Source organism: Salmo salar, chromosome 25, assembly GCF_965601325.2.
Source record: "Salmo salar chromosome 25, fSalSal1, whole genome shotgun sequence".
Taxonomy (NCBI): domain Eukaryota; kingdom Metazoa; phylum Chordata; class Actinopteri; order Salmoniformes; family Salmonidae; genus Salmo; species Salmo salar.
In genome coordinates, this window is record NC_138315.1 from 33,189,438 (window position 1) to 33,207,453 (window position 18,016).

At 42.0% G+C, this 18,016-nt stretch overlaps 1 protein-coding gene across 3 annotated transcripts in view; it reads left to right on the forward strand.

Annotated features, from left to right (window-relative positions):
• The first annotated feature begins 333 nt into the window (after nucleotides 1-333).
• The window catches only part of LOC106586613 (radixin), a 55,521-nt gene continuing 37,838 nt past the window's right edge, over nucleotides 334-18,016 (forward strand). The window contains exons 1-2 of one of the 3 annotated variants that reach the window (XM_045707423.2): nucleotides 334-579; nucleotides 11,288-11,387. In XM_045707423.2, the coding sequence (XP_045563379.1) occupies nucleotides 11,376-11,387 (12 nt within the window). In that variant the 5' untranslated portion in view covers nucleotides 334-579; nucleotides 11,288-11,375. Of the gene's footprint in view, nucleotides 580-11,287; nucleotides 11,388-16,498; nucleotides 16,698-18,016 lie in introns of those variants that run through there. The other 2 variants (XM_045707424.2, XM_045707425.2) reach the window with 2 other exon arrangements.

Below are 18,016 nucleotides of genomic sequence, written 5' to 3' on the forward strand. Positions count from 1 at the left end.
TAATGACATTTTAGCTGCTGAAAAAAGGATATTCATAGAAACAACACTACCTTGAAATGATATACTGATCTCAACACTTAATCTGTATAAAATAATTACTTTTCAGAAATATTTTATATTGGCTGTAGTCTAGTCCATCTTTCTATGGGTTACCTTCAGGTTATTGTAGGCTAGATATTTTGAAGTTGACTCTTTTGTTATATTTACGTTTTTGTTGTGTGTGTTAATGGGGTGATTGGTGGCTAATCGGGTGGTGTATGTGTGTTCCTCTCTCAACTCAGTTTGAAGGGAGCGTGTCTGAATTTCGCGGCACACGTTATGCCCCCGGCTCAACCACGCCTCGCGTCGCACGGTAAAGTTCGACGGCCATATTGACTGTCTACACCTCCTCTCTTGCCCGGCGGTGAAACTGGCTCAGTCGCTTCATACATCACACTGCATACCGAGGCTGAGAAACAGCGGAGTGTCTAACGGTAAACAAATCGATCTATTTTGGTCGCGTTGGATATATAAAGTAGACTACCCTGTGGGCCCAGGGGAGGCAGTTTACCATTTTCTGAACGCAGTCCATCTACTGAGGTGAGTTTTTATCGGGTGTATTTCTTCGCTGGTGGCTCCTAAAGAGCTCAGAATGAAGAGGATTTGCCCTGTGCTCGACGGTGGCTGTTTGTCGTCGTTACGCAGGCTTGTTGCCTACCTAAGTATAGCCTACGTGCTGTCTATATGCCTATTGGTATTAATCCCATTTTTTTTTTGTAGTTGTGTAAACATTTGGTATCATGTTCCACGTTTTATTCAAGGGCATTACTGTGGTCCATCGACAATAGAACAACATTTAAGCGCTAAACATTTCAAAAGTTATCTAATTAGATAAGCGCTTCATGACTAGTGTTGCACCCTTAGGCTACTGTGAATCAACATTAAGCTAATTGGCAACTTCATTCACTTTAAAACGTTACATTTAATTCATTGTACTGGCATAGATAAGGTGTTAAGTGTTTATATATATATATATATATATATATATATATATATATATATATATATATATATATATATATATATATATATATATATATATATATATTATATTTGTGTATTGTATTATTTGTGTATTGTATTATTTGAGATTCATGGACATGCTCCCCATTGTGGCATAGTGGAAACAACGGTGTGCAACTTTGTTGCAAGTGATTATATGCAGCATTTGTAACAGCAGTTTCTTTTTGCACTCTTGTGACCAGGGTCCTCAAAATAGCTTGCCAGTGGAGTGTTTTTCTTTGGCTTTATAAATGTTTTTTGTGGTAGTAACTTAATTCAAATTGTACTTGTCTCCTCAGGCAGGGTTGCCAGGTTAAGCTAAAATGTCGAGCCCAATGACCACTCAAAACCGTCCCAAAAGGCCTGAAAACTAGACCATTTATGAATTTTTTCACATCAAGAGAGGCGTTGCCATATTTATACAATAAACCCTTTTCCATAGCGTTATCGAGACAACTAAGAAGGAATATCATATTAACTTGGGTTACAAGCTAAATCTGGGTTTCAAAATAATAATTATTGCAAGCTATGACATTAAGCAAGCTATGAAATGACGTAACAAAGGAATTTGAATATGTGGCAAGAGAAAAGATAATTCACCCTTACTAACCTCACCAGATCATTTGCACAAGGGGGTATTGTATATGGCAAATATAGCACGGCTAAGGGCTGTTCTTAAGCGTGATGTAACGTGGAGTGCCTGGATACAGCTTTTAGCTGTTTGTAAGGGGTGCGTAACTGGTGGCAGGGAAGTCAAACGCAGGAGAGCAGAACTTGGTGAATAGCCGGAGCAGTTTAATATATAAAACTAACGGCATACAAAACAACAAAGACATGGGTACAAAACCCATAGCACACCAGTAACACATAGCACGAGTACTTACAAAATAAACAATTCCCAACAAGGACATGGGGGAAACAGAGGGAATATATACAACATGTAATTAGAAAATTGAAACCAGGTGTGTGTGAAAACAAGACAAAACAAATGGAACATGAAAAATTGATCGGTGATGGCTAGAAGACCAGTGATGTCGAACACCACCCAAACAAGGAGAGGAAAAGACTTCGGCAGAAGTCGTGACAGCCGTGGTATATTGGCCATATACCACAAACCCCTGGGGTACCTTATTGCTATTATAAAATGGTGACCAACGTAATTAGAACAGTAAAAAGTTATGTTTAATCATACCCATGGTATATGGTCTGATATACCACGTCTTTCAACCAATCAGCATTCAGGGCTCGAACCAGGTTTATAATTGTAAATAAATCCCCTTTGCGCATGTGCATAACTATAGATACATCCGACAGGAGAGTTGGACAAAAAAATCTCTGAGCAAGAAAAACTTAGTTAAACAAGGCCTATGTCTCATTTCAGTTAGTCTACAGTAGACTAGAGAAGATGTAGGCATGATGAAAACCGAACAATTTAGCAGCTTGCTTAGTTCAAGTTAACTGACTAATTTATTCAACATGAATAGCGAGGCAATTTAAGAGGTAAGAAGTGTTTGTGTTTCCCAATAGCTTGCTGGAATAGGCTACTGAGGATGGGGTCATTTCAATGACTGAATGAAATATTAATAATATGTATATGAACTGAATATGCTTGTCAACAGCCAGTGTTTATATTTTAGAATGTTTTACCTGTAGCATAATCTGACTGCTATTACCGTCAATCTAATGCATTCTAACAATTGCGATAGAGCTTTGATCATTTCCAATTTAATTAACTAAACATGTCCATTAATAATTGCATAATAACACAAGGCTACAACAACAATAAACTGAAGTTTAAGGCTATTTATTAAATTGGCTACACAAGTGGCACAAATTGATTTGCAATGACTCCAGAGATATCGTCATTTCATCATATTTATTGTACCAAATGGTAGCCGACAATGGCATATACATTAATTGGCTACTTGATGACCAACAGAGGCAAATGTATCATTCCTCAGACTTTGCCTAATGTCAGTTTCGTTTAGGACTTTCTCCATAAAAAGAGCCATACAAGGAAGTTCCATAACCTCCATTTCAAATTTCCCTAAGAGCTAAGCATGCATAAGCACTTCGCTTGATACCGTTTTCTTTTAGCAGTAAACATTAGACTGCAGTTTAAACCAACTACGACCGAATTCATCTAATATGCTCTAGTGTGCCCAAAGTGTTTTTCCAGTGCTTTGTCTCCATTATTTCTTGATGTGCATCAGTTTTAGTGTATTCATGTTTTATGTTTAAAGAGTTGGAAGTTGGTGTCTCCATAATGACAATCTAAATAGCCTACATACAACTGGCAGTGGCTGTTCTAGCTTGTATGGCTCCCTGGGTGAACCACCCTTCAAATTCTGCACTAACTTTCATTTTTATTCAGACATTTGGAACAACACAAATAAATAATCATAACATTTAAAACTATATAAATATATATACAAAAATAAGACTCAAATATCAAAAAGAAGTAGCAAAGACAAATAGAAACAAATTGTAGTATATAAATTATTACACTATTACCCTATTGCTAACAAAAAACACACCTAAAACTAAATTGCACAAATCTTATCACACAAATACACAAATAGAATAACACACTTATAAAGAAGAGAACCTGATTATTACACTATTGCACTTCAAACAAGAAACACACAAACTAAATTGCACAACCAATTGCGTTAGTACTGTACAAAGTTAGAGGTGTGCTATGTGATAGATTCTCCCCTTACCTCAGGCTTCCAGTGGGGAGACCTGAGGTCAACCAACCCCCACTCCCTCCCCATCTCATACTTCTGAGTGGGAGACCTTCCCAGGCAGTAGCCTGCCTAGCTCACAAACTAGAATCAGGGAGCCCACTCCGACAAGGTTAATTGACCCACAGTCCCACACGGTGACATGATATCATTGACGTGATGTGCAAAGGAGTGATAGAAAGCCGATCACGCAAAAGTCACCATTCGGAATATATATATTTTTTTTGTGCGGGCGCCCCATGCTATTCCCGGCAAGATGCCACCCTGTGCGGCGCCCATGTCGCCTATGCCTAAATCCGCCACTGACAACTGGTAATAAGTTGTCACAACGTGCTCACCCACACACACACCCCTCCGGCCCTCCCCACCACTCACTCATCAACAGCCTGCCTTACTGCCTCAGCAGCAGGTCACAGTGAAATCTATATTTAAGAGGAATGCCATGACGGCCGCGGTGCAACTTAGAAGTAGCCCAAAAACCTGCAACAATTACATTTTCACCCGCAAAAAACAGGGAAAACAGCGAACATGGCAACACTGTTCTCGGGGCACCAAATACTTCAGATCCTAGAAACTACACTATGGGGTACTATGCATTTGGGCAGGTTGCGTTCTCCTGGCATCTGCCAAACCCAGTTTAGTCCGTCGGACCGCCAGATGGTGAAGCGTGATTCATCATTCCAGAGAACGCGTTTCCACTTCTCCGGAGTCCAATGGCGGCAAGCTTTACACCACTCCAGACAACACTTGGCATTGCACACTGTGATCTTAGTCTTGTGTGTGGCTGCTCGGCCATGGAAACCGATTTCATGAAGCTCCAGATAACAGTTCTTGTGCTGATGTTGCTTCCAGAGGCAGTTTGGAACTCGGTAGTGAGTGTCGCAACCGAAGACAGACGATTTTTACCCGCTACTCCCTTCAGCACTCGGTAGTCTTGTTCTGTGAGCATGTGTGGCCTACGACTTCGCGGCTGAGCCGTTTCCACTTCACAATAACAGCACAGTTGACCAGGGCAGATATTTGACAAACTGACTTGTTGGAAAGGTGGCATCCTACAGTATGGCGTGCCACGTTGAAAGTCACTGAGCTCTTCAGTACGGGCCATTCTACTGCCAATGTTTGTCTATGGAGATTGCATGGCGGTGTGCTCGATTTTATACACCTGTCAGCAACAGGTGTGGCGGAAATAGCCGAATCCAGTAATTTGAAGGGGTGTCCACATACTTTTGTGGACACCCCTTCACTATAGCGTACCTTAATTGAAAATGACTAAAGTAAAAATGAAAGTCCTAATCCAGGCACTTGTCATCTCCCGTCTGGATTACTGCAACTCGCTGTTGGCTGGGCTCCCTGCCTGTGCCATTAAACCCCTACAACTCATCCAGAACGCCGCAGCCCGTCTAGTGTTCAACCTTCCCAAGTTCTCTCACGTCACCCCGCTCCTCCGCTCTCTCCACTGGCTTCCAGTTGAAGCTCGCATCCGCTACAAGACCATGGTGCTTGCCTACGGAGCTGTGAGGGGAACGGCACCTCCGTACCTTCAGGCTCTGATCAGGCCCTACACCCAAACAAGGGCACTGCGTTCATCCACCTCTGGCCTGCTCGCCTCCCTACCTCTGAGGAAGCACAGTTCCCGCTCAGCCCAGTCAAAACTGTTCGCTGCTCTGGCACCCCAATGGTGGAACAAGCTCCCTCACGACGCCAGGACAGCGGAGTCAATCACCACCTTCCGGAGACACCTGAAACCCCACCTCTTTAAGGAATACCTGGGATCGGATAAAGTAATCCTTCTAACCCCCCCCCCCCTCCCCCCCTTAAAAGATTTAGATGCACTATTGTAAAGTGGTTGTTCCACTGGATATTATAAGGTGAATGTACCAATTTGTAAGTCGCTCTGCTAAATGACTTAAATGTAAATGTAAATGTACTTGAATATACTTAAGTATCAAAACTAAAAGTATAAATCATTTCAGATTCCTTATGTTAAGCAAACCGGACAGCTTTTTTTAAATTTACGGATAGCCAGGAGCACACTCCTAAACTCAGACATAATTTACAAACGATGCATTTGTGTTTGAGTCCATCAGATCAGAGGCAGTAGGGATGACCAGGGATGTTCTCTTGATAAGTGTGTGAATTGGACCATTTTCCTGTCCTGCTAAGCGTTCAAAATGTCAAAAATATAAATAGTATAAAGTACAGATACCCCAAAAACTACTTAAGTAGTACTGTAATGTATTTTTACTTTACTTTTTTACTCTATCTTTATGTAGTGTTGTCTCTCTTGTTGTGATGTGTGTTTTGTCCTATATTTATATTGTATTTATTTTAAAATGATTTTAATCCCAGGCGCCCGTCCTCGCAGGAGGCTTTTTGCCTTTTGGTAGGCCGTCATCGTAAATAAGAATTTGTTCTTAACTGACTTGCCTAGTTAAATAAAGGTTAAATAAATCAAATACTTCAGTACTTTACACCACTGCTATGGAGGAGGGGTTACGGTTCCTTCTGGACAGGGCCTAACTATAAAAGTAATATATTACCCCCAATGCTGGTCCGAAGTGATTCTTTTGCAATTTGTCTATTGTTCCACATTAAAAGTTGTAGATGGAACTCTGTGTTGTTTATTGTTTTGGTATAACTGATATCATCATTGCTTAAATGGCAAATGTGAGAGTACAGACATGCTACTGTAAATATACACATTTCTGAAATTCTGAGAATATGTCAACCATGTTCTGGGTATGTTTCTGTCAGAAGCAACAATACTACCTCGGCCATGTTTATATAAGAAGCAACACTACTACCTCGGCCATGTTTATATCAGAAGCAACACTACTACCTCAGCCGTGTTTATATCAGAAGCAACACTACTACCTCGGCCATGTTTATATCAGAAGCAACACAACTACCTCGAACCATGTTTATATCAGAAGCAACACTACTACCTCGGCCATGTTTCTATCAGAAGCAACACAACTACCTCGGACCATGTTTCAATCAGAAGCAACACTACTACCTCGAACCATGTTTATAACAGAAGCAACACTACTACCTTGAACCATGTTTCTATCAGAAGCAACACTACTACCTTAAACCATGTTTCTATCAGAAGCAACACTACTACCTCGGCCATGTTTCTATCAGAAGCAACACTACTACCTCAGACCATGTTTATATCAAAAGCAACACTACTACCTCAAACCATGTTTCTATCAGAAGCAACACTACTACCTCGAACCATGTTTCTATCAGAAGCAACACTACTACCTCGAACCATGTTTATAACAGAAGCAACACTACTACCTTGAACCATGTTTCTATCAGAAGCAACACTACTACCTTGAACCATGTTTCTATCAGAAGCAACACTACTACCTCGGCCATGTTTATATCAGAAGCAACACTACTACCTCAGGCCATGTTTATATCAAAAGCAACACTACTACCTCGAACCATGTTTCTATCAGAAGCAACACTACTACCTCGAACCATGTTTCTATCAGAAGCAACACTACTACCTCGAACCATGTTTCTATCAGAAGCAACACTACTACCTCGAACCATGTTTCTATCAGAAGCAACACTACTACCTCGGACCATGTTTCTATCAGAAGTAACACTACTACCTCGAACCATGTTTATATCAGAAGCAACACTAATACCTCGAACCATGTTTATATCAGAAGCAACACTACTACCTCGGACCATGTTTCTATCAGAAGCAACATTACTACCTCGGACCATGTTTCTATCAGAAGCAACACTACTACCTCGAACCATGTTTATATCAGAAGCAACACTACTACCCCGGACCATGTTTATATCAGAAGCAACACTACTACCTCGGACCATGTTTCTATCAGAAGCAACACTACTACCTCGAACCATGTTTATATCAGAAGCAACACTACTACCCCGGACCATGTTTATATCAGAAGCAACACTACTACCTCGAACCATGTTTATATCAGAAGCAACACTACTACCTCGGACCATGTTTCTATCAGAAGCAACACTACTACCTCTGCCATGTTTATATCAGAAGCAACACTACTACCTCGAACCATGTTTCTATCAGAAGCAACACTACTACCTCGGCCATGTTTATATCAGAAGCAACACTACTACCTCGAACCATGTTTATATCAGAAGCAACACTACTACCTCGAACCATGTTTCTATCAGAAGCAACACTACTACCTCGGCCATGTTTATATCAGAAGCAAAACTACTACCTCGTACAATGTTTATATCAGAAGCAACACTACTACCCCGGCCATGTTTCTATCAGAAGCAACACTACTACCTCGTACCATGTTTCTATCAGAAGCAACACTACTACCTCGGCCATGTTTATATCAGAAGCAACACTACTACCCCGGCCATGTTTATATCAGAAGCAACACAACTACCTCGGCCATGTTTATATCAGAAGCAAGACTACTACCCCGGCCATGTTTCGGAAATGCAATGACGAGAACTGATGCCATTCCTTATCAGAGACACATTTGGTGCATGTGGGGTGGATTTCAAAAAGACGATAGCTGAGCATCTCAAAAAGAACTCTATCTAGAATTCTACCGATTCCCGTCTTTTAATGAGAAACACATTTTAATGAGATCAGATAGGTGTTTTTTATAATTGTTGCCAAATAATGACATTAACATATATTGCTAAGAATGTGAGTGTAGGGGGACTCCCCAAGCGGGTCGCAAACCCAGGCCACTAGCACCAATGACAAACACCTTAACCACTGTCCCAGTAAGGGATATCTCTAGGGCATGTGGTAATTGGGCCAGTACAGTTAGGCCGTGTCCAGAAGAAACCGTAAACCCTCCTCCCTAGGCACTTGTGTAGATCTGAAACAACTTGATAGGGGTAAGCAATAGGGTGAAGGCACTTGAATCTCAGCTCTGTTAAAGGTACACTTAACAAAAACTATTATTGATCATAGTGATCACTTTAACCATATCTACATGTACATACTACCTCAATCAGCCTGACTAACCGGTGTCTGTATGTAGCCTCGCTACTTTTATAGCCTCGCTACTGTATATAGCCTGTCTTTTTACTGTTGTTTTATTTCTTTACTTACCTATTGTTCACCTAATACCTTTTTTGCACTATTGGTTAGAGCCTGTAAGTAAGCATTTCACTGTAAGGTCTACACCTGTTGTATTCGGCGCACGTGACAAATAAACTTTCATTTGATTCAGGAGTATCCTTTAAACAGGTTAATATGCCCCACCAATATTAGATAACTAAGCCCTTACATCAATGATGAGAGAATATTCAAATGAACTAAATGATAACTGACATAGACATGGTGGCGTAGCAGCAAGATGTGAACCAAGAGGACATGTTGAATACTAATAACTGTGTAAATGAACATGCACTATGTAATAATGTATGTCAAAGTGTGTTAAATATGTAAGTTGAAAACACTGTTAAAAGCACTGTGTGTGTGAGTATCCTTGCCAACAGACAGAAATAGCTGTGAATGGAGCAGTGGTTAGCCAATCAGGGTCTTTCTTGATGGGCTTGGCAAAAGTAACAATGTTTGATGTGTAATATCTTTTGGGGGGGTGAACTTTTCTTTGGAACCATCAGACGAGGTCATGACAGAAATCGTACACAGTGTCACTCTTGTGAGCCTTTCACCCAACTATCTGGAAGTTGTAATGCCCCCATAAGGAGAGCCTAGTACAGTTTCTTGTTGTTGTAGTGGGTTCTACATCTCCTTTGTTTGTATACCCTCTGTAGTATCACTCACACCACAGCTGGAGATGTGGCCATCAGATCTGTAAACACACACACACCCCGCAAACCCATTGGCCCATGTGTTCAGCAGCCCTTCTGCACTTGCTTGTACCACTGCAGTGAAAGTATGAAATGAGAGAGGAACAAGGGAATGGAGAGGAGGGAAACAGGATTCATGAGGAGTACACTGACAGGGTGTGGAAAAGGCTTGTTACTTATACGCCTGTAACTAGTTTTATGAGAGCTATAAGCCATGTCTTGTTAAACGCTACTGCGTCAGAGAGAGCAAAAGAAAAATTCAGAAAGGGAGAGAGATGAAAGAGAGTAATGTGTGTGTGGAGATCAGAGCCTGTTACTTTCTGCATGAATGGTGACCTGGAAGCTGTATCCGTTTGAGAGTGACGCTCAGGATTTGGTGAATGGAGGGGTCAGGTAACACACACACACACACACACTGCAGACAGGATTATAGCTTTTCTCTGCCAGGCAGGTTTAAAAGTGAGTGGGGTAAACAGGGAGTACCTATGTTTGGCGCCGGATGCTATTTAATGACCTCACAAAGTCGCCGGTTAAGGCTGCCCTGAGGTGGGAGGGGAAATCACAGGTCATCTTTCTCCCAAAGACCCACCGGAGGTCCTTGTAGAGACTAATATAGCTAGAATATATAGAAACCAGTCCTGCTCTAGGGATGAAATCTAAGCACCTGTGTCACGTTGAGGACGGTGATAGATATGATTGCTTCCTCTACATGTTAGCGAGGCATGTCTGGCCTGATATATTTCTATCTCAGCGTACCACAACGTTGTGCCCTACTAAACGCAGGGAGTCCAGGTACTTGACGACACCCTAGAATTTATTAGGGAGATAAAAGGGAGATTAAAAGGTAGAGGAATAGCATGAAATGTCTATTTGGACTCAATACCTTATCTAAAATAGTTCCTGTGTCCTTCAAAAGGGTAATTCTTACTCAGAAGTTAGAATAACCTTATTTTCTTCCTTCGTGCTCAATGAGGGAGAAAGTTAGTTAGGAAGCAATGTAGAGCTTCTGCCCCTTCTTCCTCCATCACTCTCGTGATTCTGTCCACTCTTTTATCTCCTCTGTACCAGGTAAGTGGGGCAGGCCCAGCTTGGGTTCTCTACCTCCCCTATCACACTGCAGTATATCTGTTCCCCCAGTCTCTGCTAGGGAGAGAGAGAGAGTGAGAGGTAAAGATAGAGTCAGATTACCATCCCTCAGTAAGCCTGCTCCTCATTTCCTGCTTAGTTCTGCAGCCCTGCCTGCCTGGCTGGCTGCTATCACATCTCTCTGCTCTCTCTCTGGGCTGACTTTCATTACTTCATTAGCAGAGCCTATTTCTGGCCTTTGCCATCTCAGGGCTCTGTCACCACAGGGACTACATCAAGGCCTACCTAACGCTGGCGCTCGAGCCCTCCCCCTCCCTCCCGCCATGTACGTTCCCTCCCTCCCTCCCATTTTCTATTTTCACTGTTTGGAGTTGTTGTTCAGGAGCCAGCATATGTTTTCAGTTGGGAAGTGTAGTAACCACTACAACTGACTCAATACAAAATAAATTCAAATGTGATGTTTTTTTACATGAGTTTTGTTATCCTGAACTGTCAATTATCACTGACATTGATGTTAGATACATCTTTTTCTTTCTCTGTGTTAATGGTAACTGATCTGCGCTCTCCTTTGTTATTTATAGTGTTAATAATAACTTATCTGCTCTCTCCTACAGGCAGTGGAGCCCAGGGCGAGTCAACGAGACGGAGGACGATTTCTTTGTATTTTCTCAGCAGAAGGGCAAGGCTGGAGAGAGGACAAAGATGCCCAAACCGGTGAGACTCACCTCGGGGAAAAAATGATGAAAATATAGATGTATAAACACATTGGGGAAAACAATATTCACAGGAGACATGAATGTTCAGGTTGTGTTGTGAATTTCACAATGTATTTTCCACCACAACACCTCAGGCTTTGTCCAAAAGTATCTTTCACACCATGCAAGAACAGCAGCCACATGTTAGGACACAGTAACCTGTCTGTAACAAACACTCACATACACCGCAGGAGGTTGGTGGCACCTTAATTGGGGAGGACGGGCTCGTGGTAGTGGCTGGAGCGGAATTAGTGGAATGGTATCAAGTACATCAAACACACCTATTTGATGCCATTCCATTTGCTCCGTACTCCCCTCAGCAGCCTCCACTGACAACCACACAGTACCCCCCCCCAACACACAAACAAAAACACAGACAGTGTCCTGATTACCCACTTCAGACCTGTTTGTAGAAAACATAAAGGCATCTTTACTCTTATTTTGAGCAAACTCACACACACACACACACACACACACACACACACACACACACACACACACACACACACACACACACACACACACAGGCTTATTTTGTCTGTAACAGGCTCAGAGCTTGGGGACAGACAGACGGAGAGCTCCAGAGAGTCTCCCTGTGGTTTACATAATCACTGTAAACCCTCCACTCTATAGTCCGTCAATCACTGTAAACTAGAGGTGTCAAACTCATTCCACGGAGGGCCGAGTGTCTGCAGGTTTTTTTTGGGGGGGGGGTTGTATGTGTGTTAGTGAGTACTTGTTTGTTGTGTGTTAGTGAGTACTTGTTTGTTGTGTGTGTACTTCATCTGTATATTTGTGTGGCTTGTAAGCATGTATCACCATTGTAGGACTATGGTGTGGGGCATGGAGGGACTTAATGCATTATTGATTTACTGAAACGTTTTGCACATGTCGCCCCTCTGGTTCGCCTCACTACTTTCCCTGCTCCACACCAGCATGCCTGCGCCCACCCGCCAGACACACAGGCAGGCTTTAAATATTTCATAAGCCGGTTTTCATTAATATAATGGGAATTATCCAAGTCAGTAAATCTAATTATCAGGTGTGAAGTTCACTCACCCATCCCTTTCCCTCAACCTTACCTTAGCCCAAACACATAAAAAAACGTAGGCTCTACATAATCCTCCGCTCTCCACGTCTACCGTCGCTCTCCCCTGCTCATTATTTTCTCAATACCTTTTGATGTCCTTCTAGTCCTCCCTCTCTATTCTCATCCTCTCCTAGTCTCTCCATCTGGAACAGTTTGTGCATATATTATGAAGACATTTTGTGACATTTTGGTTCGTTTTGGTCTTCGTTAAGGGTTTTGTTCATCTGTTTGTGCACACAAAATGTTTTGACGAAGCAAGCCAAAGTTCGGTAGCCGAAGTCTACACCCCTTCGTTGGCGATTGGTCAACTGTAGGGGTGACGCGAGTTTCTTCTTATCGATTTAGTCCGAAAACTCAGTGTGGATTCAACATGGCGAACGACAACTTCAAGCGTTGCTTAGCCAAGGAGGTACTGAAGTAAGCAAGACGGAAAGCAACATGCCATCTTCACAAGAGAATGAGGTATGTTGTATTTTCTATTGTAGTCGAGGAAAAGAGTAGCCATGTTTGCGAACAAAAGCCAGCCAGCCAGCTCTAGCCTAGCAACATACTCATGTAGAGAAAGCAAGCAAGCCAACCAACTAAACTAAAGATCTTTACAACTTTTTGATCAAACATAATTTTGTCAGAGAAAGAAAATCATAAGCTTCCCACATTGGTAACACCTAAGTCAAAGTTCGGTATCAAGGTCCAGCTAGCTAAAATGTTGCAAATGTTTGAGCAGAGTTGAGTAGCTAAGCTAACTCAACTCTGCTCAAACATTTGCAACATTATAGTCTATTTTAGTCCTGGTTAATGATATTTCATATGTTGTTCATTGAATGTTTTGGATGGTTTGATTATGTGAACTAAAAAGCCCTCTACTTTTTTATTTTTCAAGGCACAAACACCAGTGAATGGGGACAACACCAGGTTTTGTTCTCTGCTCCCCAGCATTGCCTCTTCACCTGCCCCCAGCACTGACTGGTCATTAACCCCCAACCCATCTCCCGCACTGAGCTGCAGTGCAGAATGGAAAACCATCTCTATGAAGGACCTGGGAAGCCCTATCCTGGGCCCACATCCAATACCTACTCCACTGGCTTGCTCCTCACCAATGCCACAGAGCAGCAGCAGTAGTAGCAGGACTGTGAGAAGAAGGGAGAAAAGAGCTGCAGACTCAGCCCATGACACATCACTCGCAAAGGCGTTGCAAAGACCGATTTCAAGATCTGGAGAACGTCATGCATTGAGCCACCCAGAAGTAAATAATTTCAGACTCTCCTCCTTTATTCTGATATCCTTTCCTCTCTTCTGTTGTCCTTTTTTCCTCCTCTCCTCACCATGCACACTGCTCTCCACAGACACTCCTAACATGTCCCCCCCTCTTCTCATCCTCTCCACAGGGCCCTGGCACCTATAGCTGATTTCATGGATGAACTATTGCCAAAACTCTGGTTGGAATTTGATCACCAGCTGCATGAATTTGTGCATGACTTCAAGAAGAAGACATGGACCGAACGACTGGGACCACAGTGAAATTAACAACTTGTTCTTGTTGTTCAGACATCTCAGGAGTCAGACTCTAGACAATTTTATTCAATAGACACTTTTGTTTGCATGTCTTTTTCACAGACACATTTGTACTATTCTACAAATAATTGCATTTGTCTGACACTTTAATGATATTTCATTGATGTGTTGTTTACATGTCTGTTCTTAGCAGACACTGTTGTATTGTGGTTTACTTTCAGAGCCCAGATGCAAGAATAAGGTTAATTTTTTTGTGTGCTGAAAAAGCTCTGTTTCTTCATCTCGATACAAGGTGTTTCAATGCATTCTATTTGATAATCAAGTACTGACAATGTTGAGAAGAGCTGTGTGCTGCAGACCTTACAGGCTATCTTTTGTGTGGTGTAGTTCAATCTAATCTAAATTAATGCACACAGACATCATAAAAATGAGTTGTAGTTGTGGAAGGCCAGACAAGCCTTCAGAATGTCCTTAGCCTTTTCAGGGTTACACTCGGTTAGCCGAACAAGAGTCCTCATCCTTGCAGCCATGATGCCGAAAGCATTCTCTATGACAACGAGAGTGGCGGTAGTTGTAGGAACACCCAGGTTCATTGAGATGGACACCTGTGAATGAGAGATAATGAGAATATATGTTAGATATAAAATATAGCCTATTTGGTAAAAAAAAAAGAATACAATTTTCCAGGAACCATATTCCAAAAGCCTTAATAAAATGGCATTTCTCATATAGATGTGCATACATGTATGCAGTAACAAGGGAAATTAGAAACAGAAAGATTGATTCCAACATTCTATTATCAACATACCTGGATAAGGGTGAATCAGTTTTTCATGTAGGGGGCTGCATCTCCCAGAAAAACATGGACTTGGTGTTATGGTGCCTGGCAGGACAACTGGTGGTGGTATATCAAGAGTCTTCTGCAGCAGTTTGGACCCAAAATAACTATCTTGAAACACTCAACCCTTGACCCCAAAGAACTCTCTTGAAACACTCAACCCATGACCCCAAAGAACTCTCTTGAAACACTCAACCCTTGCTCTCTCGGCCGTATGTCCCTACATCAGTCTCTGTATCTTTTCTATTATATGTCTTGCTAGGTAAAACAAATCTAGTAGATCCCGGGCAAGAGGTGAAGGAGAGGGTGAAGTATTGGAGGTAAAGGGGGATGGGTGAAGAGGGGTTAGGCAGAGGGTGAAGTGGGATGAGGTAGAGGAGGAGGATGGGTGAGGGGTGAAGAGGGGTGAGGTGGAGGTCAATGGTTAAGAGGGGTGAGGTAGAGGAGGATGAGTGAGGGGTGAGGTGGATGAGGATGGGTGAGGGGTGAAGAGAGGTGAGGTAGAGGAGGAGGCAGTGAAGAGGGGTAAAGCCTGGTCCTCTGTGACTTAAAGCCCCTGGTAACCGGCTTAGCAACAAACAGCTGTGCATTTAATTAGGCCTGTCTGGTACCACACACACACACACACACAGTTTACCATATGGAAAATCCGTACTTATCAAGATTTTTTTTTTTGGTGGGGGTGGGGGTAGATCAGATTGAATATTGCAGATTGTGGCTTCCATCAATGTCATTATCTGCATAATTTCCAATCCCCCCATATATATATTTTTTGTAAATATACAGTACCAGTCAGAAGTTTGAACGCACCTACTCATTCAAGGGTTTTTCTTTATTTTTACTATTTTCTACATTGTAGAATATTAGTGAAGATATCAAAACTATGAAATAACACATATGGAATCATGTTGTAACCCAAAAAAGTGTTAAAGAAACCAAAATATATTTTATATTTGAGATTCTTCAAAGTAGCCACCCTTTGCCTTGATGACAGCTTTGCACACTCTTGTCATTCTCTCAACCAGTTTCATGAGGTAGTCACCTGGAATGCATTTCAATTAACAGGTGGGCTTTGTTAATTTGTGGAATTTCTTTCCTTATTAATGCGTTTGAGCCATTCAGTTGTGTTGTGACAAGGTAGGGAATAGACATATTTGGTAAAAGACCAAGTCCATATTATGTCAAGAACAGCTCAAATAAGCAAAGAGAAATGACAGTCCATCATTACTTTGTGACATGAAGGTCAGTCAATGCAGAACATTTCAAAAACTTTGAACGTTTCTTCAAGTGCAGTTGCAAAACCATCAAGCGCTATGATGAAACTGGCTCTCATGATGACCGCCACAGGAAAGGAAGACCCATAGTTACCTCTGCTGCAGAGGATAAGTTATTTTTGGTTCCAACCCCGTGTCTTTGTGAGACGCAGAGTAGGTGAATGGAAGATCTCTGCATGTGTGGTTCCCACCATGAAGCATGGAGGAGTAGGTGTGGGGGTGCTTTGCTGGTGACACTGTCTGATTTATTTAGAATTCAAGGCACACTTAACCAGCATGGCTACCACAGCATTCTGCAGTGATACGCCATCCCATCTGGTTTGCACTTAGTCCCACTATCATTTGTTTTTCAACAGGACAATGACCCAAAACACACCTCCAGGCTGTGTAAGGGCTATTTGACCAAGAAGGAGAGTGATGGTGCTGCATCAGATGATCTCGCCTTCAGAATCACCCGACCTCAACCCAAGTTGGACTGCAGAGTGAAGGAAAAGCAGCCAACAAGTGCTCAGCATATGTGGGAACTCCTTCAAGACTGTTGGAAAAGCATTCCAGGTGAAGCTGGTTGAGAGAATGCCTAGCGTGTGCAAAGCTGTCATCAAGGCAAAGGGTGTTTTTGGGTTACTACATGATTTCATAGTTTTGATGTCTTCACTATTATTCCACAACTTTCTTATATATTTTCCTTTATTATTTTCTCCTAACCCTACCACCCCTTCCCTAATTGGAGTAAACTACTGGACAACAAGACTTATGCTTCTAGTTCCGTCTTATACGTACTGTATACATTTTCACCGACACAGTATAGTATACAATAGTTAACTTTTATGAAAGTTCTGAAAAACAAACAAAATATATTTTTATTTTCATAGATTCTACATGTTTTAAATTAAAGATAAAAAAATGTGCTATGAGTATAATTCTGTTATTGATCGATTGACTATGACTTTTTAAATCACCTAGCAGTGCTATTTGCAGAGTTAGCCCCAGGTAAATGTTGCAATTCTTCAGCCATTCTTGAACCTGTGACCAAAAACAAGCTACATATGGACAGTACCAAAACAAATGATCTAATGATTCTGTCTCTTCGCAGCAAAATCTGCAGAGCTGGAATGGTTCTATCCCCCATATACATGTATATAACATTCTATTGATTGCAAGAATTTTGTATAATCATTTAAACTGAAAGGTTTTGAATCCAGCGTTGTCTTGTGCATCAGTTCACAAACCATGTGTCATTGAATCGGTACATGTCTTCACAACTATTTTGCTATCTATAAGTCACAGCTGTCCATCTTTAACCAATTTTACCAATACTTATCAAGTCTTGCTTGGGTTGGGGATATGTAACGGGCTACCTCTGCCTTGGGGGTCACTGGACCTATAGAAACAGCCACCATAAAGATGGTGTTATCAGTTTTTTTGCCTGGTTTTCTAAACCATTTCCAATTTACTTCCTGAATTAGCTGAACAGAAACTGAACTAGCAGACGTTGCTACTGTATGTATAGCCGAGTCGCAGTCAGAGAATAGAGGGTTCTAGTATTCACTGTGCAGTGCTCTGTCTCTACGTGGTTTGTCAGTTGGTGATCAGCTCCTATCAGTTCTGAGACATCTTGCTCTGTCTGCTCTTCTCCTCTACAGTATCTGTCAGTTTCTCTCGCTCTCGCTCCCGCTCAGTTTGTCTCGCTCTTTCTCCCGCTCAGTTTCTCTCGCTCTCTCTCCCGCTTAGTTTCTCTCCCGCTCGCTCCCGCTCAGTTTCTCTCGCTCTCTCTCCTGCTCAGTTTCTCTCCCTCTCTCTCCCGCTCAGTTTCTCTGCCGCTCGCTCCCACTCAGTTTCTCCTGCTCAGTTTTGCTCAGTTTGTCTCGCTCTTT